This window comes from Cupressus sempervirens, chromosome 2 (assembly GCF_028749045.1).
Source record: "Cupressus sempervirens isolate cs-2001-9-10 chromosome 2, ASM2874904v1, whole genome shotgun sequence".
In the NCBI taxonomy this organism is placed as follows: Eukaryota; Viridiplantae; Streptophyta; class Pinopsida; order Cupressales; family Cupressaceae; genus Cupressus; species Cupressus sempervirens.
This window is the reverse complement of record NC_143119.1, coordinates 611,332,165-611,360,074: the sequence shown is the minus strand read 5'-3', so window position 1 is coordinate 611,360,074 and position 27,910 is coordinate 611,332,165. Positions and strand designations below refer to the sequence as shown.

General features: G+C 35.1%; 1 protein-coding gene across 1 annotated transcript; it reads right to left on the bottom strand.

Moving 5' to 3' along the window:
* Positions 1-886: 886 nt before the first annotated feature.
* LOC149574868 (2-oxoglutarate (2OG) and Fe(II)-dependent oxygenase superfamily protein) lies at positions 887-25,457 on the bottom strand. The gene is made up of 3 exons (XM_089814708.1): positions 24,901-25,457; positions 3,206-3,527; positions 887-1,633 (listed from the first exon to the last, which is right to left on the bottom strand). The coding sequence occupies exons 1-3, from the start codon at positions 25,398-25,400 to the stop codon at positions 1,367-1,369; spliced, it is 1,089 nt and encodes a 362-aa protein (XP_089670834.1). The 5' UTR covers positions 25,401-25,457; the 3' UTR covers positions 887-1,366.
* Between the last annotated feature and the right edge of the window lie 2,453 nt (positions 25,458-27,910).

The window sequence follows — 27,910 nt, the reverse complement described above, 5'->3', positions numbered from 1 at the left end:
CCCTCTAAAGCCAAATCCAAAAAATTGTCATCGTCAACCTAGCTAATGGTGTTCATCACAGAAGGAGAGCAAAACAACATTATCAATTAGTCCTAAAAAAAATTACAGGGAAGAAGGCACACATAGTATCATCAATTGTGCCAATAATGCTCAATAGGCAAGAGAAATGCAAAGCATTAAGGATGACACATGAGGATAAAAGAGAACAGTAGATTAAAAATGGAACCAAGTAAAAAGCATCTATAGCCATGAAAACAATCAACAACCATTTCTAAACAAGAAATTAAGCCAACCTACCCCAGGCTAATTAAAAAGCTTAATGCTCCTGTAAATTCTGACCAAGAAATCCAATAGTAAGGTCATTTTCCAATATATACAAAGCAACCTCTCCCAAATCAGATCTATAAAATGATCTAGCAGGTTGAGTGCTCTTCCCTTTAGTCAAGCACTTCTTGTTGATTGAAGGGTGAACTCAATCTATTGATGAAGTCCCTCTCCTTGATCCAACCCTAAAAATGGTCAGGTACTTTCACTCAACCCAATTCTTAAGATGTTCAAATGCTCTCCTTTAATCCAACCCTAAAGGTATTGTGCCCTCAATTTGGCAAACAAATATATTTGCTGAATTCTTTGGGTCAAGCTCTATCGGTCAATGTCATCTTATCCTTGATTGTCTAGTGCCAATCAAGCACATAAAGGACCTTAAATTTTTATATGGACCGCTTAGATCAACTCTGACATGTGCGATTGTGTACATGTCTAATTAATGTTCCGTTGATAGATGAAATACTGTAAGATTAAAATTGTCCGGCACATGCACCATCCATTACATCATTTGGCTTATAGAAGGTCAAAAGAAAGTTGCAATGACATGCCAACTCTAAAATATCAAAATGTTTTGAGAAATCACTTTATTCGAGGATACATCAAGGTTAAAAAGAAATAAATAAAGATTACAGTTCTGGGCAGTTTGTATATAGTAACATGTGAATAGCCCGTACTCCATGCCAGAGTCACTTAATTGTGCTACAAACAAAACATACATACCTTTACCCCAGTAGTTAAGCATTCCCTTAAGTTTATCATTTTCATGCTTCAATTTAGATGATTGTCATTCACAACCATTTATTTAATTCCATGTGTGGTCAGGTGAATCTCAGTGTTGTCAACAGCAAGAACAAGGGACAATAATGGGTTACATAGCTTGAGACTTTTAATATATGGATGAAATAATGAATAGACTGTAGGAGATCTTTTAAATTTTCATGCCTTGTTAGCGACTTATAGATCCTAATTTTTTCTTCCAATGCACAGGATTGTTCCATCTACAGATATATTTACAAAAAATTGCTTGCAAATGTAGAAGTTAGGGAGTTAAATCATGCTCATCCTTAATGGAAAGTTCGTCAATGTTTCTTTTACCTTCAGGCCCTTTAGTGTACCATGCATTGACATAATCCCCATACAGGACCTCCCTATAACGTGGCAAGGAGTCCTTAGCGATGAGCTCTGGAGCTGGACGTATCCTGGTTTGCCTTGAAGGATCATAAAATGTTGCAACAGAAAGACGTGCCTTATGAGCATTGACTATAGCACGATGTTCGGCACTTTTGTAGGCTCCATTGGTCAGAATCTGTGGTAGAATTAATAGCTCAGAATATAATAACAGTCACTAATGATCAGAAAACTAGCACTGCAAACAAATTCTTAATAACACAACTCCACAATCTGAGGGAAGATATACCAAAAAAGGAGCAAGATCGAATCAATGTGATACCACAGCTAGGAAAAATATAACACATACAATTTGCATATCATTTGGAAAGGCTAATCTAATCAGCATTGTCCACTAATGCAAAGTCAGGAAAGTCTGATAAAACAAATTAAATATGTTATATACAAAACCAATATGACGATTTCAACTCTGATTTTAAAAATGCTGTGAAATTTGTTGAATCCATGTGGTAGGGAGTCACAGTTTTCACCAACAAATTCCAAAAAAATATTGTTTCCACTTGCAAATTACTTTACGAGTTGTTTAGTTCACATACGCTTCCACAACTACAGACAGACAAGGTCATCTTGGGATCTGTCTACAGTCAATCTGTTAGTTTTACTCTTTCAGTCAGCAGAAGAATCAGTTCAAATTACACTGGAAGATTAGACTAGTTTTCATCAGTTCTGAATCAACTATTAATAGCTTGAACCAGTTTATATCAAAAAGCATGGAGCCTCTCAACTATTATCAGCATCAGCTATTGGGGTAGGTCATTCAACTATTTGTATTCCAAAATAGGTGGGTTGGAAGGCTAGCATAGCCATGGAATACTTGGCAGTATATTAGTAATAGAAGCAGAACCACCAACACCTAATTCAAGTTGACTATCTGAGTACAGGAATCAATAGCACTAGAGCTTATGATGGAAGAGTGAGGATTTCCCTTCTCCAACAAGGACTTGACAATGTGGTAGAGGGCCTCCAGGGATCAGGGTGGTATATCAGTTTTTCTTCATACACTTCAAATGGATCTGTTCTTAGGCTACTATTTATTCAATGATCCATTGATCCTCTCCAAAAAAGAAACAATCAGATCTTATTTAAGTCCAAAACATGAATTAGTTGCATGGTCTATACAACATGTTGGAACACTACGTATTATGTTTGAAACTCTAAACATAATCTTGCATTGAAAAGGTAAAGATTGGGGACATAATGTAGTGCCTTCAAAGTATATTCAAGAAGTAATTGGTGAACCCTAACAGAATATTACTACCAGTTATTATCCAGCATGCCCTCAGCTAGAGCTCGTTTTTGAGTTTGCAAGCACATTTCTCATATGGGTGCAACTACCCTTGTAATACAAGATGAAGTTGAAGATCTACAGGTTCTTAAAGACGGGGATATCCGTTGCCATCCCTGTGACCTGGAAAATGCTTACAGGACAGTGATGCAGTTCTAGAGGGTTTTGCAGTGGTTGTGTATCATAGGACATTATCTCTTTATAGTCTGCCTGAGTTCATAGAGATTATAACTAGTGTAGCGTATGAAATAGGAGTCCTTGGAAACCAAATTCATCATGAATGTAGAATAAAAAGACGCTACAAATGACAGGTTTTGAAAACATTAAGTAGGTTGTACAATAATTTCAATAATCTGAATCATCCATTATATAGTTACCACAATTGAAACAAATCATGAAAATTACCTGAGTTTGATCTCCCAGATTGACAACTATAGCATCATGCAAAGGCTGCACAGTTATCCATTCCCCGTCTTTAAGAACCTGCAAACCTCCAACTTCATCTTGTATTAGGAGGGTAATTGCACCCATATCAGAATGTGCTTGCAAACCCAAAGCGAGCTCTGGCTGAGGGCATGCTGGATAATAACTGATTGTAATATTCTGATAGGGTTCACCAATCACTTCTTCAATATAAGACGATTGTAAGCCAATACTTTCAGAAATTACACCCAATAGCCTTTGAGCAAGTAGCTTCATTTGCTCGCTATATTCCTGCACTGTTTCTCTGCATTAATTGAAAAACAATGGTTTAGTGGCATGTATTCCCAAAACAAAAGCAATGCAAAAAATCAGATAAAGAAGATCATGTCATGCCAAGTTTCATTTACTAGAAACTTTTGCATGCCATGGCATCAAAACCCCACAGTTCTAACTAGCTTTGTATGATGATGTGCAGAAATTTCAATTTAGGTCCGCTAGTCCATGACTGAAAGCAATATGTTCCAAAAGAAAATTTCCAAGTACCATCAATTATTCCTTACATAGCTGGTCAATACCTTTTTCAACATGTCTGTCATTCAATACATTGGCAATATAATTTCATAATACAAGAACTGCTTTGTTTCTAATGAAAGAGAAATGTGAACTGAGACACAAGACATAAAAGCTGAAATATCATTCCCTTTCAGAGGATTTAAGATACTTCTGTACTTTTTCCACCGTGGAGCCACTATGAAACTACCATATTACAAAATTGAGGTTTGAAGGGTATAATGGCATCAAACAAACTGTAAGGGGATACTATAGGTTTAGAAGCACATGAACAAGTAGCACTAGGAAAAGTGAAAAGATTCATTTTTTACTTTAAGGTCAAAGATATACAAACCGGCAAAAAAAATTTGGAAGTTTGAGATAAATCTCTGAGCCATAAGAAGAAATATTCTTTTAAATATAAAAAATCCCCATCCAAATTTTCATTTAAAATTTTCTGGAGCAAGACAAGACATCAACAAGATAGTGATGAAGGAAGCAATGGCAGTAACAAGAGGGAACCAGAATAAGTAAAAAATATAGGTGCAACGCCTGAAAACCATCGTCTGCAATCTTGAATGGAGGCCTATGTGACTGGCATCAAGTTGCTTAGTGATTTTAATTGTTACAAAGCATGTTGTATCATCAAATCTATGGAATACACAATTAATCATATTTGATAAGCAAGGGTTGCCACTGTTGGCAGTAGGACAGCGTCCCTTGTAGGTTTTGCGACATGGCTTAACCGTCTCCTGTGGTTCTATAAGACTATTGGTTGTATCAAGCATTGATAGGTCGATCTTTTGGTATAGCGGCAACCCTGGCCTTTCTAACAATTGGTACCAGACCATTAGGTCCTTGAAGGAAAAGCTTAACAGCTTGAGGAAATCAATGGCAGGTCATTTCAGAAAAGAAAGTCCTAAGTTCGATGGAGTTAACTATGACAGCTGGAAAGAGAAGATGAAGACACAACTGCTATGCATGGGTCCAGAATATTGGTTGATGATGAAGAATGGTAAGAGAATTGTGGAAGAAAGCAAACTTGAAGAATGTAGTGAAGCTGAAAGAGATCTGTTCATGTGTAACATGCTTGCCAGAGAAGCACTTTTGTCAGCTCTTCCTGAAAATGAATACAGCCAGATAAAATCCTTAGAAACATCCCATAAAATTTGGACAGCTTTGGAATCTACTTTTGAAGGTGAATAAGCATGCTAAGGGAGTCGGAATAAAAAATTGGATATGTTAGTTTCAAGAGGCTAAAATAATGGAAGATGAATCTATAGGAAGTTATATTGGCAGAATATCAGAAATTGTTGCAGGAATCAAGTCATGTAATGTAACTAAAGATGAAGATGAGATCATATGGAAGATCTTGAAGACTTTGACACCGCCATTCAAGCAGACAACGCAGATGATTGAGCAAGTGATACCTTGTACTGAGAAAATTTCTAGAGAGACTCTTCTTGGAAAATTGGAAACAGTAGAAGTAAGCTTGAAACAGTTTGGAGACTTGCCTAGAGTGGAAACTACTTTTAGTAAATTAAGTCTTCACCCTTCCTTGTCAAGAAGTGCAAGCACCAGTGGAGATTATGCTAGTAGCAGCAGATCCAAATCTAAGGAAGAACAAAAGATTGAAGAAGGAATTGCCTTGCTTGTAAGGAGATAACTAGATGGTAAGAAAATCATAAACTTGATCTGGGACTTAATAGGACTGGAATTGGATTCACTAGATCTTTACAATGTTGGACTTGTGATGAATTTGGTCATTATACTTCTAAATGTCCTAAAAGAGTGAAAAAGTACAAAAAGTATTTCAACTCTAGAAGGCTTGGAGAATGTTCGTATGCAAATGAAGATGATGAGTCTGCTGAGAGAGTTCATAGTGAAAGTGATGATGGCTTAAGATTTGTAGCTATAAAAAGAAGAAAATCCTAAAAAAGAAGTCAAAGAAGAGAAAGCCCTAGTGTCACAGGTTGAAAAGAAAGCTGACTGGATCATAGACAGTGGTTGTTCACATCATATGACTAGTGATATGAATAAATTTGTTAAATTCAATAGCCATGATGGAGGAATTGTTAGAGTTGGTAACAATGCGGTTTGTCATATCAAGGGAAAAGGATCTATTACTCTTGATGGGAAAAATAACACAGATGATGTTTACTTTGTTGATGGATTAAAACATAACCTATTGAGTGTTGGACAATTGGTTGATAAGGCATACCGGTTACAGTTCACAAAAAAGACGCATTATTAAGGACAAAAATAGTAAGTTGATTGGTACTGGCACAAGATCCAAAGGTAATGTTTTTCAGTTGAACCCTACAAAGATGACATGTTTGGTTGCTAAAGTTGATAACAGTTGGTTGTGGCATAGAAGGTTTTGTCATATAAATTTTGATAATATCATGAAGGCAAGTAGTACATTTGTTGTTAGAGATTTACTAAAAATTGTGAAGCCTACTAATGTTGTGTGCAAAGAATGTGTTATGGCTAAGCAAAAAAAAAGCTCTTTTCCTAGCAAGAAGTCCACTACAACAGCAAAATTGGAGATTATTCATACAAATCTGAGTGGTCCCACTAAGACAAGAGGATTCTATGGTGAAAGGTATTTCATGGTTATTGTTGATGACTTTACTAGGATGATGTGGGTAGCATTCCTTAAAGAAAAGTCTGAAGCATTTGAGAAGTTTAAGTTGTTTAAAAATAGAGTTGAGAATGAGTCTAGATTAAAGATTAAATGTTTAAGATTTGATAGAGGTTGAGAATTTACTTCGAACGAGTTTTAACACTTTTTGTGAAGTGAATGGGATTAAGAGGCAGCTATCAGCTCCTAAGACTCATGAACAGAATGGAATTACTCAAAAAAGAAATAGCAGTGTATACAATGAACAAAGTGCGGATCAAAAAAGGTACGAACAAGAAACCTTATGAACTATGACTTGGACATGTACTATTAGCGAAATATTTCAGAATTTTTTGAATTAAATGTTATATCAAGAGAGATGATGACATTGGTAAGTTTGATGCAAGAAGCGATGAAGGTATGTTCTTTGGTTATTCATTGAAAAGCAAAGCTTATAGATGTTTTAATCAAAGAACTAAGACTATTGTTGAGAGCGCAAATGTAAAAGTTGATGAGAAGTTTACAGCTAAAGAAAGAATGCTTAATTATAATTTTGATGATAAGAAGTTAATCCTAAGCCTATCCAAGAAAATTTTGAAACTTTCTATGAGACTAACAATGATTTGTGGAACAGAGCGAAGAACAAAGATTTGAACCTAGAGAAGAAGTAAGAATTGAGTCAATGACACCAACACCAAACAAGAATTTGACAAAGAATCACTCTGTAAATCATATTATTGGAAGAAAAGACACGAGTTATGACAAGAAACATAGTTCATGAAGAATTATGTTTGATTTGTCAAGTTGAACCAAAGAGTGCAAATGAAGCATGCAAGGATGATCATTGGATTCAAGCAATGAACGAAGAACTAGATCAGATTGTGAAGAATGAGACATGGGAATTCGTCCCTAGACCTAAAGATAAGAATGTTATAGGAACTAAATGAGTTTTCAGAAACAAGATGAATAAACAAAGTGAGGCTGTGAGAAACAAATCAAGAAGGTATAGACTATGAAGAGACATTTGCACCTATTGCTAGAATTGAAGCAGTAAGGACGTTCTTGGCTTATGCAACAAATAAGAAGTTCAAAGTGTATCAGATGGATGTGAAGTCAACATTTCTAAATGGAGAAATTGAAGAAGTCTACATTGAGCAGCTTGAAGGATTTTCTTTAATAGTAGGAGACATGGTATGCAAGTTGAAAAAAGCGTTATATAGACTAAACCAAGCACCTAGAACCTAGTATGTGAGGTTGGACAAGCATTTGGCAAAATTGGGATTTGTGAAAGGTACTATAGATAGTAACTTATATTTGAAAGAAATTGAGAATGGAATGTTGATCATTGTGATATTTGTGGATGACATAATATTTTGAGATAATGATGAAGCAAGTCACAAATTTGCCAATGAAATGAAGAATGAATTTGAGATGAGCATGATTGGTGAGATGAAATATTTCTTTGGTTTACAAATTGTGCAAAATAGTGATGGTATTTTCCTATCACAGACTAAATATTTGAAAGACTTGTTGAAGAGATTTGGCTTGGAAGGTTGTAAGCCTATTGGTACACCTATGATAATTGGTCACACGTTATCTAGCAAAGATGACACACCTACAATTGAGCAAAAGAAGTACAAATCCATGATTGGAGATTTGCAATATCTAACACACAAGACTTGCAATATCTAACACACAAGACCAAATGTAGCAAATATAGTTGGTATAGTAGCAAGATTTCAAGCAGACTCTAAGGAATCACACCATGCAACAGTAAAAAGGATATTCAGATTTTTGAAGGCTACACCTAATTTTGGGTTGTGGTATGATAGATCAATGACTTTACTCTATGTGCATATACTAATGCAGACTGGGCAAGCAGTATGGATGATAGAAAGAGTACCAGTGATGGAGCATTTTTCCTTAGAAGAAGATTGGTTTCTTGGCTAAGCAAGAAACAAGATTGTATTAAGAAGAGTATAGAAAAAGTAGAGTATGTAGCAGTGGCAAACAATTGCAACCAAGTCATGTGGATGAAACAAATGTTGAAGGATATTGGGATAGAGTTTTCAGAACCTGTTATCATACATTTTGATAACACAAATACAATAAGTATGTCTAAGAATCCTGTGTTACATTCTAAGACAACGAATATATCGATTAAGTATCATGTTCTGAGAGAAAGTTGCAGAGAAAGAAATCAAATTAGAGTATGTTAATACAAAGAAGCAAATTGCAGATATTTTTACAAAGACTTTGCTTAAGGATACATTTGAGTATTTGTGAGGTATGCTTGGGGTTATGCTCCTGCCTACTTCAGAGTAGATGATGCAAAGATTGCATAAGTCCAATGGTACAAAGCACTGTTGTTTATCTAGACTGAATGTCGATGCTTCCTATATGGGGGAGTATCTGTGGTTGAGTAGAGTCATGAAGGACTCTTGGTAGCTGCTATGAAACGATGTCTTTGGACACTTGAGTTGGTTGAAGACGTTGAGTTGTTGATTGACTCAATGATACCTTTGTCATTGATGTCAATGGGGGAGATGATCACATGAAAAACATCTTCTGATATTATGGGGGAGATGTGTAATAATGGAAGAGATGTACTTAAGGACAATGATGAGCACATAAGAATGGGGGAGATGAGAATAACAACTTCTAAGAATGACATTTTTTAGCACATTAGGAGAAGCGCATTGAATTATATCAATAGGGGAGAAGTGTGAACAATTGATGCCCATCCATGTAAGCATGAGGAAGAACTGATGAAGAGTTCTTCCTGAGAATTTCAAATTTGATTGATGAAGAGGATTTGAAAAGAGGAGAGCAGTAGCAGCAATAGAGTTAGATTTGGTATTCTAGGAACTTAGATGTTTTTCATCTATGTTGTCATCAATGCCAAAGGGGGGGATTGTTAGCATGAATGTTGATGATATTCCTTTGGGGAGTATCCTAAGCATTGTTGGAACATTTGGGATATTGACATGTTGCATTCATGACTGTATTTGTCATTGATGTCAACATAGTATTATTTTTGTAAAGACTGGCAGAGTAGTAGACAGAGAACGAGGTCGTAAAGATCGAGTATTGATGATGAGGTCAAGTGCAGTTGAAGGTATGTTCTACAGTGTGTCATGATGACGTGGACAAGTGCGCATGCAGGAAATCGAAGATATGTAAGAGTTATTTGTGATTTACAGAAGACAATGTGCAGACAAAGTGCTTGAGAGGCGATTTCTAGTGTTCGGATTATATCTCCTAACAGGGATAGAATCATGATGAGCGAAGTTAGACAGTGATAGTAGACAGCCTAATGATGTCAACGAATGCACGAAGTTTCAGGTCGCACGTGTTAAAAGTTGTAACTATTGTGATCCAACAATATTTTGTAATTATTAAAAGGTGTAATGAATTGTATTATCTTAACAAGGTCCTATTGTAATTCATTGGGAAAGCCTCAAGGCTGACTCAATCAATTATTTTGAGGGCATGGTATAAAGGAAGGTTATTTTCCTTGTGATGATAAGTGCATGTATGGAGTGCATGTGCGAATTGTGAAAGTAATATGTGAAGTTGGTAAATGCAAGTAAGCAATCAAAGGAATCATTGTGATGCGAAGATAGAGATCTGGTAAAGCAATTTGTGAAGTATTTGGTGATGTAACTGTTATCTCCAAAATCTGCACCCTGAAAATTTGCCTTAAGTCCTAAAACTCGCAGCGATTTTGGAGAAACATGGAATCAGCCAAAAGTTGTGGGTAACTTAAAACTTGGCTGAACCTCCAGATTCTAGGCTAGTTCCTATATGATATATCTTATACCTTACTTATACTAATGGAGAATTGAAACTTTCAGATGGAAAAGGGTAAAAAGATAACCTAGAACACGGAAAACTTAAAGAAATAAGGCGATACACCAATATTGATAACACAGATTACTGCTATACCCGAGACACAATGAAAATTTTTGACAAGATAATCACAAGAAACCTTATTTGAAGATCCGCTAATTCATATTAATAATTCAAGAGAAGGTTTATGAACTTGAAAACACAACTCAAAACCTATGAACAGCTATTTAGATAAAGAAGGTACAAGATAAGACATCATTCAGAAAGGCCTATTTTTAAAACACAATTTGAATAACATCAATCACCTTAACGCACACAGCTAAATCTGTCAACTCCAAAACTGGTTCCAATGAAAACTTTATTTCCATCAAAGGCCCTCAAAACAGTTTATTTGCATAATGGATCAGAATCATATAGAAAAATACACTTAAGGATGAAATCACATAAGCGTCCTCCCTCAAAATCTGAACCCCTTCCTCAAAATTAAGAGTATATATCAACAATACAACTGTCTCAAAGCAGGAAAAAAGGGTCGAAATAATGAGTTAACTCATTATTAAGGACCTCTAAAAACCCCAAAAACATGCTCAAAATATCTCGAACTGAGGTTCCACCAACCATGCATAAGAAAAGTCTAAAAAATGTCCCCCAAACTGCCACAAATCACTCCATAATGCACTTTGAAGTCTTCAGTCTAAACGGTGCCTCTAAAAATATCAACTGAAGTTACCCCTTAAAAATTGGCATTTAAAAATACCAACCTCTCCTCTAACTCATTTGATTTTTGACTTTTAATAATTTTTAATTGCATGAAAGTTATTATTTAAATAATTGATTCATAGAATATCAATTATAAAATAATAATTACAATCTCAATATTATGCAATTAAAGAATAATATAAATAAGTCAAAAATGAGTTTACTTTTTTTTTTTTTTTTAACTTTTAAATTAGCACTTATTATTATTTTGCATTCAATAAATTATTATTATCTCTTTAGTTGATTTGTAAATTATCAACTTAAAAGAATAATAATATTGCAATGTGCATGCAATGCAAAAAATGCCAAAAATATGCCTTAAGTCATAAAAATCTCCTCAGCATACTACGGACCGGAAAACTCATAAAATGCGATTAAGGAAATGATAAAAAGGAGGAAAAGGGTTTTATTGTGTCGTTTCGAATGCATGATGAACAGCAGCAGGTAAACACAATAGGGTTAAACAAAACCCTAGCCGTCCAAACTCAGGCCCCCATTGCAATTTTTGCTACTATATTCGCCATTTACTGATGTATATGCTTTTTGGCCTCTGTTATGGTGTATTTCTGCTGTCCAACATGAAAACGTGTGGATTTGAAAGAAGCCGACTGGTGTTTACTGTTACTTGGACTCCATTTTTGCATTTTTTGTTGTTTAACAAGCTTGGAGACACACGGCTGATAAGGAAAAGTGAGCCATACTAGTTATCTGCAGTTGGTTTTTTCCTTGGACGTCATTACAATTTTCTCTTTTCCTGATGCCGTGAGGCTGACTCTATATTTGATATTTTCTCGGGCTGTGGACTCCCATGCGGATTTTGAGACTCGAATGCTTGGAAACTTATCTCTGCTGTTTGGAAACAAAAGATAAAACAACGTGGCCCTGGTAAGCGGTCTTGTACTCTTCATGTGAACACTTCTTTGCTTCATGGGTAAAAAGTAGCATGCTGCCTGGTTACCCTAGCTGTTGTTTCTAAAAATATATTTGATTCTTGCCATTTCTGTGGTAATTGTGAGCTTCGACGCCATGTGGGTTTTAGAACTAGAAGAATATTAAAGAAAAACCACCCCAGATCTATTGTTTCTTATGAGATCTTCTGCTTGTTTTGTCTTTTTAAAACACTCTTTCCACCTTCTACTTCTGCTGGAAGCTATTATGTATAAAACTACTGCATCTACTTCAGATCTGTGCCATATTTTTTAAGGATTTTCTGCTGTATGCTAATTTTTCTCAGACATTTGCAAGAACTGCTGTAAACCATTATTACCTTCCTGAAAGTAACTATAATACTAGATTTCTCTGTTATTGGCTCTTTGATGGAAATTGTCATGGCATTGTATTTTCTTTATGAAGGTTTCTCTGCAGTTTGTAATATCCACGAATTTTCCTTTTTGCTCCTTTTGTTGCATATGAAATTTCCATTAAGCCATTTGCAAGTAACCTGTAGATAACTATGATACTCCATTTGTGTTAACTCCATGCTGGGTTGCTGTATGTACTGGTATGTCACAAAATTTATGAGGATTTTTTGAAGAAAGTCATACCAGATTTTCTTTATTAGTTCCTACTTTCATTGCTGAAAGTTGTACATGGCCACCATATTTTCAAATGTATCTATAACAGATGTGAGAATCCCTGTTGATTGAATCTAGTTAAACTCTTAGAAACTGAGATTTCTTTACTAGAAACCATACCAGATTCTTTGCTTAATGGTTCCTGCTGTGCATGAAAAATAGACACCATATCCACTGATGTATTTGCCAAAGATTCATGAAGCTCTATACTGATTATATTTGTTTAATCTACTAGAGACTGTTTTCCTTTGCTGAAAGTAAACATTCATACCAAATTTGATGTTTTTGTCTCTTTGCTGTATATGAATTTTTTTTTGTCATAAAAGATTTTAGTAGAGATCCTGAGCATCGCTTGCATCAATGGTATGTTTCTGTAACATCTTTTCCTTTTTCTTTTTCATATCAAATGTCATATTTCATAAAATTCAGACCTGTGATATCCTATATATGCACACTGTGATATTAAAAAAGATATTGTTGGTCATGCTGTAACACATCATAATAGATGCATATGCTCTTGAATTTGTTTCGGATTCCTTTTAATCTCACTTCTACTAGCTGCCTGCTCATTGTCTTTATCTGAGAATGACATTTAATTTGCTCACTCTGCTCTCTTTTAGCTGTTCATGAATTTCTTGATATGCTTCTATTGCTTTACACCAGTCTATAAGTAAAAGGTTCCAAAACAAAAAATGAATTGTCCCTTCAATACTTTTATTTTTCCGCTATTGATCTCTCTATCTGCTAATGTATGTCTGTATTTTACTGAGATGAATAGCATGTAGGATGATGAAAGTGAGATGAAGTGAGCTATCAGCATTGCTTAGATCCATTGGATCTAACCCATTCTCTTTTATGGACGCAGGGATTGGAAGCACGGGAAGGGTGAGATCCGGAACATCAAGAAGGTGGATGCAAATGGACGCCACTTCACCAGTCATTACAGGCAATGATTGGTGCCCATGACCTTTTTCTCCCTTTTCTCCTCTTTTACATTACTCATTTCAGTATAGTATAGGTGTATATCAGTATGTAGGGACTACTCTCACAATCAGATGTGTGGGAGAAGTTTACTTTCAGCATTTGATTTCTATCATGATTTGCTCCATCATACAAACATTGTACATTATTTCAAAATCAATAAAGTACTTTTCTTTAATGCATTCCTGAGAATTACTTTGAAAGTAATAAGCATGTATGTTTTCCTCCATTTGAACATGTGTGAAAATTGAGCAACAGTAACATCTCAATTTCTCGGGTCTAAATTAACAACTAACATACTCCAAGAAAATGCAGTTATCACTTCATCTTCATAAGAAGTCAGTTATATCATTCATGTTCATGTGAATACCATTAAAATTAGTTAGACAAAATTTCTTAACTAAGAACTTGAAACACCATCAAATGAAGTTACTACAGAAATTGAAATCTACATACCTTGAAAATTGAGACCGACATTAAAACTAGGGATGCTTTTGCAACCACCCGGGTTAGTCCACAATACCTCTAATACAATATCACGAAATGACTTCTATCCAATATTGATAAATCAAAATCAAATGACGATTATCATTAAATACCACTATATAAAATTAGGGCATCACTTGCCACTAAAATCATTAGGGCATCAATTACCATTGGAATCTTTTGGGGCTTCTGATACCGTTGTATCACTTAGGGCTTCCAATACCACTAATTCAAATAGGGTTGTCGATACCATGGATTCAATTAGGGCTTCCAATACCATGGATTTAATTAGGGCTTCTAATACCACTATATCATTTAGGGTTCCAACTATCACTCAATCAATTAGGGCTTCAGATTCCTTTCCTTTCGATTACTTAACTGTGACAATAACTCAAAATTAGAAATATACTTATATTCGATATTCATATAAATGAAAAACAATCCATGAATCTATCTCTTGTATCTAGGTGTAAAATAACGGTAACAATAAAATAACTCAATTTAATCTTACCTCATCATAAATAAAAGTGATAATACCTGTTTCCGATAAACAATTGAATGCATAGCTTATCTCTGTCTGATGCACGTCTGACATCTTGGGGAGAGGTGAAACATTGTCAGGGGCTTAACCACCCAACCTCGGACCAAATCTTATTCCCTCATGATCTCTAACGAGAAAGGCCCTCCCTACCCGGAATAGCCAAGGGACATCTTGCCATCTTTTGGGCTTCCTGGTATTTTAACATGCAACTTAGCAATAGGAGATCACAATTTATGCATGAGTTATTAATTTATTCATATTAAAAATGTTAAACATTGTTCTATCATAACTGGTACTGATTCATGTTGTTGATGATTCCTTTCTCTCACCTCATTACCCATCTTCTTGGCTACACAGTCGGGTGTGTCTCAGGTATTCAAAATTCTCAGAGCAGACAACTCTATCAATTATTCAAGAAGATTACATACATCAATCATCTCACATTCTGTGATTACATAATTATGTTCTTTAAAGATTTCAAATTTGAATGTTTAATTAATTAAATTAATCATAAGTAGTTCCCTTTCTACATTATGACAGATTAACACCACCTCTTCACCATTTCATGGCTTTCTCTACCAGTGAATTCCTCGGTGTTACAAGTATTTGAATTTGTTTGGAAAAATTGTAATAATATGTGTATTAATGATGATTCATATAAAATTGCTACAGCTACCATATGAATTTGAAATGATATTGCATTCCATAGAGATAATACTAAGAATATCCCGGTGACTCTATGGAATTACAAGAGATTAACAGCAAAGTATTTGATTCCAAACAAAGTATAGTCAGCTATAAGAAAACTTATGACATACAAATGCATGTAATATCTTATTCACAGTCCTAGCAATGCATATCCGGCTACAATCGGACTTAAACCTTAAAGAAGAAGGATTATGAAAACATAGTGTATCAATCAAAATCCTAGCACTGTAAAGCCAGCTGCAATTGGTTTTAAACTTGGGTAAGAAAGAAATAAAGAAACACAAAAACATGACCTAAGAATGGCTTGAGGTTTGTTTGGCATGGCTCCTCTTGTCCTCTGCCACAATTCTTGTTGGGTAGTTGTTCCATCCCCTAGCAGAGACTTGTATGCAGATTTCTTCAAAGTAATCACATGACTTGTATGCAAACTCGGATTCCTCTTTCCGTCGGCCGGTGTTCTTGACCTCCCGCTATATATTGCTCTATTTGGAAATCCTAACGCTGTTAGACATAGAGGAAATCAGAAATGAACTAGATTTTAGAGCAGGGAATGGTTAATTTCTCAGAACGATATTCACAGGGCTCATTATTAAAATGTTGCAAGTTGGAAGGAGAGTAAAGAAAATGCAAAGAGGAAGAAGAGTCCCCCCAAATTGATTCATGATATTCTTTATAATGGTTCGCCATGACTGCTCGGCTACCATCGGTTATCAAAAAGACTCTTCATATACATCATAAATTCGAATTGAAAAAGGAGAGAAATAAAGAGGAAAAGAAAATAAAAGGTTGGAAGAGAAGTTGAAAAGATTAAGACAATTCGAATTGCCAGACATTAATCATGCCAAGTGTTAATCGATTAAAAGAAAAAATATTAAAAAGAAAGGATAGAATTGAAAGATTATAATTGAAAATTATTATAATTCAAATGTTATTAAAATTTGAACATTATGATAATCTTATATTTATATTTACATGTGAACATCACTTTATTATTAAATTATAATGATGCCAAATCATTTTTATATTTAAATGCACGAATTTAAATATTTACTATAATAATATGATGAAAGATAAATTAAAATCCTTTGAGATATGTTTTATATTTTAACTCAATTATTTTAATTAAATTAATTATTTAAATAACTTATACGGTTCCACAGATGTATCCTCTTTCAAATCGCTAGGTCCTTTACCCGTCTGCCCAGTGATGGTGATGTCCTGCCTAATTCTTTTTTGTCCACCCCTTTCGACGTGTTTCCTGTAAGGAATTTCTTCGTAATTAAATTCATATTATCATAATAAATTATTTAATCATAAATAATCAGAACGGTTAACCATCTTCTCAATTCTATGAATTCGTGATAAATGATCAACTAACTTGATATCTTCACTTGAAATTATAACGACTAACTATCTTACCATTTTGCCAGATTATGACAAATTAAATTGCCAACTAACTTCATGAGAACCTCAACGGCTATATTTCAAATTAGGTCAAAATTTGGGATGTAACAGGTGCGGTATTGGCAACGTAAGAGGACAGAGAAAGAGTTCGAGTTGCCAAGATCAATTGTATTTCTATTATTCTGAAAGGAATAATATAGAGGCCAGTTGGACAGTGAGTTGGATGGTCTTGCCCCTAAAGCTGTTTGGCAGTGGGCCCATCTGCCTTCTACAACTCCTTACAGGGTTGGCACAACTCCTAACAGGGTTGGAATCTCCTCTCAAGAATTCAAAATCTCCTAACAGGAATTTTTTTGTACTTAATGTATTCCATTGGCTCCTACCAAATTTCATCCTCTTATAAGGAACTTATATATTAGTACATCATTTTGTAGGTACTATCCCCACTAGGATTTTCCCTTTGATCAAGGGTTTCCCTAATTAACATATCTAGTATTATTGTGTATGTGTATCTTCTTATGGTTGTTGACTATACTGATCACATGTTTAAGGTTTAATAAGGTTAATAAAAGTTGTACTGATTTGATAACTGATTCACTCAAGTTATTTTCCTTGTGATGATAAGTGTATGTATGGAGTACACGAACGAATTGTGAAAGTAATATGTGAAGTTGGTAAATGCAAGTACGCGGTCAAAGTGATCATTGTGATGCAAAGTTAGAGATCCGGAAAAGCAATCTACGAAGTATTTGGTGCAGTATTGGCAAAGTAAGAGGACAGAGAAAGAGTTCGAGTTGCCGAGATCAGTTGTATTTCTATTATTCTGAAAGGAATAATATAGAGGCCAATTGGATAGTGAGTTCGTGGTCTTGCCCCTAAAGCTGTTTGGACAGTGGGTCCATCTGCCTTCTACAACTCCTTATAGGGTTGGCACAACTCCTAACATGGTTGGAATCTCCTCTCAAGGATTCAAAGTCTCCTAACAGGGATCGCTCTGTACTGAATGTATTCTGTTGGATCCTACCAAAGTTCATCTTCTTATAAGGAACTTACATATTAGTACATCATTTTGTGGGTACCATCCCCACCACAATTTTCCCTCTGATCAAGCATTTCCCTAGTTAACATATCTAGTATTATTGTGTATGTGTATCTTCTTATGGTTGTTGATTATATGGATCACATGTTTAAGGTTTAATAAGGTTAATAAAAGTTGTACTGATCTGATAACTAATTCACTCCCCCCCGCTCTTCAGTTGTTTTAGTGGACTTTACTTTCTAACAATTGGTATCAGAGCTTGGTCACAGGTTCGAATCTTGTAGGCCATGACGAGTGACATTGGGAGGGGGATTGTTGGCAGTAGGATAGTGTCCCTCATAAGATTTGCGACATGGCTTAACCACCTCTTGTGGTTCTATAAGACTATTGGTTGTATCGGGCATTGATAGGTTGATCTTTTGGTACAACGACAATCCTGACCTTTCTAACACTCCCAACTTCCATTTCAATTTTTATTGGACCAGAGCAATGTTGTGGGTAATAAGACTACATAGATCAACTGAGTTGGTCAATTTTCAAAAAGAATTGTCAAAGAAGCAACAAGAAATGAAGGGGGAAAAAAGAGAAATATAAAGGGTTAGAGTGGTAGAAGTTCCTTAGAGAACTATGAAAGAAATAACAAGCAAAGGTCGGAAAATAGGTTATTAGCAGTAAAAGGGAATATGCTTTCCTTGTATGGTCTTACAGCATACATGGATATCATCAAATCATCATTATCTGGCCTTGCTCTAGATATATGGTTAAATCCATATAGTAACATTATGTTACATCGAGCACAATAAAAAAGCCCATACCGATGGAATTCTATGCAAGTAATTTTGTAAATGATTTGACAAATGGATAGCCAAGAAATCATTTAATTATAGCTCATAAAAAGGGAAGAATTTTTGTCAAACAGCCCAAGGCAATACAACCTTTACTCAGGAATATTGTAAACATGGAAACAAAGACAGACATTCTAAACTATGAAGACACAAACAAATCTATGGTAAGAGAGAATGTAAAATTTCTATCAGATTTCAGTATATGTTGACTGATGCACGATTTTATTTGTAGGTTCAAACTCTAGTGGCAATGGATCTGATTTACTTCAGAATATATATATTACTCTACAGTAATATAACAAAGATGTTCTTAAAATTGTGATGCTTATGTTCCTTCGGATATGCTTGCATTAATAGATTTTGATGCTTAGCAAGATCAAGCAGATCGAACATATATATGCCAAGGAAAGGGTGTGAGAGTGAATGGGCATGGTCTCTGAATGGAGTCATGACCATTCACTTACATACCCATCCAGTGTTTGACTATCATACCCACTCGATATTATTAGACATAACAAAAGTCTGATTATATATCAAAGACCATAATGATGTCGATTCAATCACAGCCTAATAATGACAATTAATCAAATCGACATTGATCTAAATGAATAAGGATTAGAACATATCTCGATCATTATGGAGATACGATCTTATATATATGAACATGGGTCTAGATGCAGAGATCATCATATGTAGAATACGATTCAATTTGGATTATATATATGTGTATGTGTGTGTGTGTGTGTGTGTGTGTGTGTGTGTGTGTGTATCAGTATGTAAATCATACTAGTATGTGTACATATATATATATATATATATATATCATTGATCATAGATATTGTCTGACCGAAGCTACATACTTTAACACTCCCTTTTAGCTAGGGAAGACAAAGTACATATATATAAGTTCTCCTTATTTTGAAAAGCGACATCACCTAACTTGGGACATGTTTAAGAAAATCAAGTCATGATATTCTTTCCAATTATGGTGTGTGCACAGACATCAAGTCTCATGATGTCTACCATAAGAGATCATGGTATATCCATTGATATTACGTCTCATAATATCCACCATGATAAGTGAACATTATGATCTTCTACAGATATCACGTCACATGATACCTATCAATATGTCCTTTTAACTATGATGACTTGTCCATAAATATCAAGTCACATGATATTCATCATGATAGTAATCTAATCATCATAAAGTCGACACCTTCTAATGTTAGAGTCAACATTTCATTATAAAAAATCATCACCTTTTAATAATGTACATAGGATAGACCCATAAGTCATATAGTCACACATATGACAAAAGAGTTTACATTTTAAACATCTTTATTTATATTAATACAAAATTTACAATGTTGAGACTCAATCTCATAAACTCACATTTCAGCCATACCAAGTTTCTTTCTTAAATGATCAACTTTCACCTTTGGGAGAGGCTTGGTGAGAATGTCAGTTGTTTGATCACTTGTATTAATATATTCCAACTGAATAGCTCTTCTTTCCACCAGGTCTCTTACGTAGTGGTAAGGGATTTCTATATGCTTTGATCTATCATGAAATACTAGATTCACGGATAACTTGATGCAACTCACAGTGAATAATGGTAGGTTTCAAAGGCTCACAGAATAAACTCACAAGCAATTTTCGAAGCCACACTGCTTCTCTTGCTCCCATTGTTGCTACAATGTATTCTATCTCGATTGAACTCTAAGCGACTGAAGCTTGCTTCCTGCAAATCCATGAGATCATAGCTGATCCTAAACTGAAAAAACATTCTGATGTGCTTTTCTGGTCTTTTACACTTCCAACCCAATCAGAATCAGTATATCCATGTAACTCCAAGCTGGTATTCTCATATTTAAGTTCATACCCGATAGTGCCTTGAAGATATCTTAATATGTGCTTCAAAGCAACAAGATGTACTTCTCGAGGTTCATACATGCACTGACTTAATGCATTCACAGCATAGCAAATATCCGATGGAGTATTCACAAGGTACATCAAAGATCCAATTATCTGTCTATATAAAGTGGGATTGATAAGTTTAGATTTAGCAGTTGCTTCCTTTAGCTTGTGTAAGTTAGTTTCCATAGGTGTTGACATAAGTTGACTGTTCCACATTCCAAATCTTTTCATAATATCGATTGTATACTTCTTTTGATATAGAAAGATGTTTACTGACTTCTGACGAACTTCCAATCCAAGGAAGTAATGAAGAATCCCTAAGTCCATCATGTCAAATTAAAAAATCAATTCTTTCTTACACTGATTAATGAGATGGTCTTCTCTTGTAATCAGAAGGTCATCAACATAAAGTATTAGAATCAACATATCACCTTCAGTTACTTTAAAATAAAGATTTGGATCAGCGTCATTCTTGGAGAATCCAAGACTTAGTAGATATTTGTCAATCCTTTCATACTAGGTTCGGGGAGCTCTTTTGAGTCCATATAGAGCCCTTTTTAATTTACACGCATAAGAGGCAGCATCATGAATCACAAACCATTCAAGTTGCTCCAAGTATACTTCTTCCTCAATAGTTCTATTTAGAAAGGCAATTTTCACATCCATTTGATGAATTTTCCAACCTTTGGCTACTGCAATTGCTATTACAGCTCTGACTAAGGTATACCTAGCAGCTGGTGCAAAAGTTTCTTCAAAGTCTATTCCTTTCTTTTGAGAAAATCCTCTAGCCACAAAATGGGCTTTATGTTTTTCAATGCTACCATTTGCAGCATACTTAACTTTGAAGAGCCATTTGGATGAAACAATAGATTTTCCTTTAGGTCTAGGAGATACGTCCCAAACATCATTTTTTTAGTATTGACTGATATTCTTCTGCCATTGCATCTTTCCAAACTTGATGCTTGAGAGCTTCAAAAGCATTAGAAGGTTCGGCATTTGGAATCTCACAAATGAATGCATTGTAAGTTAATTTGCAAGGTCTTTTACTTTCTCTGAATGTTCCTAAATGTGCTGCAAATTCATCTCCTTCCTCTATTATTTTTCTTGCCCAAAGTGGCCTCTTAGAATTATTGTCAAGACTCTCTTCTTGAGTCTCTTGAAGGATCTCATTTTCATTTGAAGTCTCTTCAAGGTACTCCCTCTGAATCTTAGGAGTAGGAACCTCTTCTAGGGAACGGAGTGAATCATTCCTATCTAGTTCATCTGAAATTTTGGCTCTTTTGAAAACAATGTCTTCTTCAAAGATGACATCTCTACTGAGTTCTATTTATTTTTGTCTAGGTATGTAGATTCTTAAACCCTTTATTGTTTCACTAAAACCAATAAGGATTCCTTTCCTTCCAATAGGTTCTAATTTTGTCCTTTTCTCCTTAGGTACATGAATGTACACAGGACATCCAAATATCCTCAAACGACTAATGTCAGGTTTCATACCTGAAAAGGTTTCTTTAGGAGTTTCGTTGTCCAGATGTGAGGGAGGCCATTTGTTTGAATATAGACTGTTGGCTTAGATGCTTCAGCCCAAAATGACATTCTAAAGTTTTGATCATATATCATAGCCCTAGCAGCTTCTACAAAAGTTCTATTTTTCCTTTTAGCAACTCCATTTTGTTGTGGGTTGTAGGGAACTGTAAACTCCCTCTTAATCCCAGTAAGTTTGCAAAATTCTTTAAATATTTCAAAAGTGTATTTTTCCCATTTTCTATTCTTAGAATTTTGATTTTCTTTCCTGAGGAGTTTTCAGTGATAGTTTTGAAATCTTTAAATTTAGAAAGAATCTCTTCAGATTCTTTGCACTTAAGGAAGTATATCCATGTCTTCCAAAAAAATCATCAACAACTATCACATAGTACAAAAAATCTCTAAGGATGTTGTAGACATGGGTCCAGATAGGTCAAAGTGTACTAGTTCTAACACATCTTTAGTTTTGCTCAAACTATGGGAAATGATTTTTGTGTTTTTCCCCAAGGTACAACCTTTGCAAGATTCATTTAGAATTTGACAAATTTGGACATTCCAGTAACCAACTTCCCCATAGATGTTAGGGCATGAAAGTTGATATGACCTAATCCTCAATGCCAGATTTCGTTTGAATCTGAGGTCTCGTGAACAAATGCATGATTTGTCTTAGTGCAAAGCTCATATGGCAGTCCTTGTCTTACTCCTATCGTTTGAGCCTTCTTTATAGTTGAATTCTTTGCCCATGCTAGTACTTTTCCTTCCATGAATGTAACTCCATAACCATCATCTCCAAGTGCTGATATAGATATTAAGTTCCTTTTAATACTTAGTACATTTAGAACTCCAGAAAGCTGAATAGATTTTCTTGATTTTAATTTGATGATGCAGGTCCCAATTCCTTTTACGAAATGAGCAAAATTATCCCCAACTGTAACTTCTTCATATGTTTCTATTTACGTGCTCTCTAGATTATCTTGATATCCAATGATGTGTCTTGAAGATCCACTATCAACTATCCAAGTGTTGGACTTGGTTGATATTTGACTAGACAAGGCTAGGTAAAAGGCATACTTCTCATAATCTTGACCTTCAATTGATTTATCAATTTTGGCAAATGATGCTTTAAGTTTTGATCGATCAAGACAATTTAGTGCATAATGTCCATATTAATCACATCTGAGAAACTGAATTTTAGACAGGTCTTTCTTCTTTTTTGAAGGTCCTTTTCCATGAAAGTTTCTTTTCCTTTTGGAGTTCTTTTTCTTACCCTTCTTATGAGAGTTGGTGTTAAGAACATGAATGTCTTCATCTATAATCTTTTGTTTTCCTTTAGTCATTAGTCTCGACTCTTCTTGAAGACAATCAGATCTTAATCGATTTAATTTTGGAAGCTTAGATCTTGCACTTATACCTTGTACAAATGACTCCCAAGAATTTGGCAGTCCTCCTAATGCTATTAGGGATAACTCTTGATTGTCAATCTTGTAACTGACTGAAGATAATTGATCTCTCAATACAGTGATTCTCATGAAGAAGGCATTTACTATTTCTTCTTTATTCATGCTAATATTATTCATTTGTCTTTTAAAAGCAAGTTTTTTGCCACTGTTATTTACTATAAATGCATTTTCAAGGGCTTTAAACATGCAATATGTTGTTACATGTTTTGCCACAATAGGTACTATACAATCTCGAACAGCATCCACTATTATTTTCATGTCTTTCTCATTATTCTCAATCCATAGAGTTTTCTCTAGATCATCTTTTGGTTCTTCTTTACAAAGGATTCTAATTCGTTCTCTTTTAATAGCATCATTATTCGAGTTTCCAAGGTTTGAAGTTGTCAGCACTTGTAAGGCAGTGTTTGAATCTTAACATGTTTGTCATTTTTGAAGAATAGTAAGATACTGCAACTCAATGTTAAAATCTGATCTCTCAAACTTAATAAGATTTTTCCTTAACAAGGCTCTGATACCATGTAAAGTTTCTATCAAATTTCAGAATAATGCTGACTGATGCACAATTTTATTTGCAGGTTCAAACTCTAATGGCAATGGACCTGATTTTCTTCAAAATATATATATATATATATATATATATATATATATATATATATATATATTACTCTACAGTAATATAACAGAGATGTTCTTAAAATTGGGATGCTTATGTTCCTTCGGATATGCTTGCATTAATAGATTTCGATGCTTAGCAAGATCACGCAGATCGAACATATATATGCCAAGGACAGGGTGTGAGACTGAATGGGCATGTCTCCGAATGGAGACATGACCATTCACTCACATACCCGTCTGGTGTTTGACTATAATGATGTCGATTCAATCACAACCTGATAATGACAATTATTCAGATCGATATTGATCTAAATGAATAAGGATCAGAGCATATCTCGATCATTATGGAGATATGATCTTATATATATGAACATCGGTCTGGATGCAGAGATCATCATATGTAGAATACGATTCAATTTGGATTATATATATATATACATACCAGTATGTAAAATATGTATATATCATTTATCACAGATATCGTCTGACCGAAGCTACATACTTTAACAAACAACGGCGTTACTGATCATAACTCATATTGAGAAGCAAACAAGTTTACAATCGATTCAATCTGAATGAACACAGGCCGAAAACTAATACTGAGGGCAAAACAATCTTACAGTTAAATTGATAGAGCTAATCAAAATTTCCAATCTTACAATCAATTTGGTCAACATTGGTCAAAATCTACAATCTTACAATCAATTTCAATGCAAACCCCAAAAAGGCCAAAAAACAGTCCAAATGGCGTATAAATGGTAATCCGAAATACCGTGAAAACAAGATGAACTTCCACGGACCTGTAAGAAGGAGGATCATCAGGCCAACAGCTAGGGTTCCTCCTAGATATCGGCTGAGTATGGTGATTAAAAAAGTCCCTCCAGTCCAAAATCTGATCTTCCTTAACCAGCATCTTGCTGCCATACCCTTCTGAGGTAGGTGATCCAGATTTGCAGGCGTATTTCAATTTCTGTTCAAGTGGGGTCTCAAAAAACTTTAGCCCAATATCTCTCATATCATCAAGAAGTCTTGTGGGTACCCCGTGGTTTATTACCTGAAACACGCCCCACTCTCTGCAAGCCTCACCAACATCTTGTCTGATTTTGTGCAAATTGTTCGACTGAAAATTGTATAAATTTATGACCGGAACCTGGGCAGACGAAGGTTTGTGATTGACAAGTTTGGGCCTTAGGCCTGGAGGTTGCACATACTCCTTCGGGATGCATTGCAGCCCGTTCCCATCTCTTACTAGTGCCTCGACTCTCTCCACACGCCCTCTACTCTTCTCATCAAGATCCATAGCTGGCCGTGATCAAAATATTCATGAGGTCGTTAGCTCTATAACAAATTTGAAAGTAAGCAGTTGTTAGTCCAGATAAGAAGATATATGAAAATTAGTTTGGATATGGACAAGGTTAATTTCTAATGTATTTACTGTGTGTCTCATTGAATTTGCCTAGGTAACTTGTTTTTAATTATGAAATTATTTTTGTTTTTATTTTTCATTTTTCATTTTACTAATGTGAAATTTTTAAGTGCTAACGACTATATTTTTGTATGTTAAAACTATAAGTTTTTGACACATGTATGTAGTAGATATCAAGAAAACTATGATTCTTGAGTACTTCTTTCTACACAATTTACTTTCATGTGAAGTCTTCAAACTTACACCTTAAATCTCATTAATCTACTTCATTTTTAGTCCCAATCATATTAATCCAATTCATTTTTAGTCATTGCCTTATATAAGGCAGTGAACTAATGTTCCCGATAGACCTCCCGTTGCATTCATATTAATTTTTGCCCTAAAAAATAAATGTCATATTAGAAAGTTTGTAAGGTTTGATTTTAAAAAATAATTATAATACACTAATTTTGATTTTCTGATTGGTCGGTGAGTATTTTTCAGAGGTTTATGCTTATTTTCATAAGCAAAAAAAATCAGGAAATTGAAAGGCAGTGCTCCTAAAATAATAAACAATGTTTTTTGTAGTGAAGTTTCCAGAGCATCCTCATTTACCATGGATACCTGTTCATTTATGTATATGTAACACAGAAAGACCATAGAAATGCTCTAATACCATAGAAAGACACTGCAAACATAGCAACATCGATAAAAAATAATGATTGTGACATTGTTCAGCCAGGGCTTCAAAGGTTTTCGCAACTGAGAACATGAATTTTGGAGCAGTTTGGAGACCTTAAAGAATTTCACAACATTTTCTGTGTCAGATTATGGCGTTGCTAGGAAAAGCCATTTGGCCTTGGATATTGAAACCCCTCAACTGTAGGCCTAGATGAGCTATGTCTGGAAGATGGCGCGCAAGATCCATGGTCCTTATTAGATCATTTTTGTCATGTATTTCAAGTCTTTATTGATCCTTTTAACATTAGGCATTAGGCATTAGGCATTAGTCATAACATGGATGTTGGTAGCATTCTAGATCCTCTAGCATGGCGACTTAATATGTATTGGCTCCGGCCCTAAAGGGAATCTTCTTGAATTGTTGTAGCATAAGCCTTTGCCACTACAAAAATCCTAGGAGCACTTGCACCTAATATTGGAATATCTCAATTAGAAACAGGGGGGAAGGGCAAAGTAAGGATACTCATTAGGCACTCGGACGGGTAAAGATGTTGGGAGTAATGGAATTGTATCCACTAAATCTCCAATTTGCGGATTTGTGCTTGGAATGGATTAGAAGAGTAGGACAATGGGTGGCTCAAGAGAAATAATTGTTGGTGGGATGACTTAATAAATTTATGCTAATGCCTTTGGTCATTCAATCACATGTTAGTTTCGAATTGATGAATAGGTTTATGATGATGCATAGTGACACTGCATCATATATAGATAGATACTCATATTTCCCTCCTCCCCTTGGTGAATCTTACACATCACTCGAGCCTCTGCACCAATTGAGAATTTTTTAACCTATACTCTAATCACATTAAAATATAGAAAAAACAATTGGACTCAACCCTCGACCACCCCCCCATTATTATAAGGCTCTTTGCATGCATTCAGCCTGATTCGATAAGAATAGGAGTCTAGCTTGGGCTTGGGTTCAACCACTCTATTGTAGCTTTAAGGAGATAGCTCTTCACACCTCTACTTCAATGCCTCTACTATTCTATGGCCAGTTTGCACCCCCTGGCAAATAGTAGGCACATCTAGCTTGGTCTATCTTCTTCAAGATTGAACTATATAAAGAAGGGGCTTGGAAACTCAGCTCGACACTCTAGCTGACGATGTAGAAGCACCAATTTAGATTGATAGTGGAAGAAGCCCCCTACACCGAGAATAGTAGGCATTCGACACTCCTAACATCCTCACCTCCCTTGTACTCAATGAATAGGGGTCTAAGACTAAAATATTGTCTTTCGTGTATTTTTCTTTTCATGTTTTCAACTTTGAGCCTCTAAGTGAATGTGGTTGTTTTGCAAAGCACTAGATTTGGATGAGAATTCCTTTGGTAACTAAATCATTGAGCTAGCTTCTCCAACATTGTGTTCACATATACACATTTTCTTTAGTTAGGGGAATACGAAGCCTTTAAATCATTTGAAAAAACGATTCGATTTAAACAAACCCTTGCAAAAAAAATTGAAAGCCCTAGAACTCGTTTGAACAACACAATTTGTGGCATCAATCTTTCTATCTTTCTAACAGGCATTTATCTATTCATTTAGTATCCTCTAACCTGGAGCCACAAGCCATGTAAGAATGTACTTACACAATGTATAAATACCCAAAAATACATATATGCATGTCATAGTTTATCTCTCAGCATCTTGTACAAAAACCTT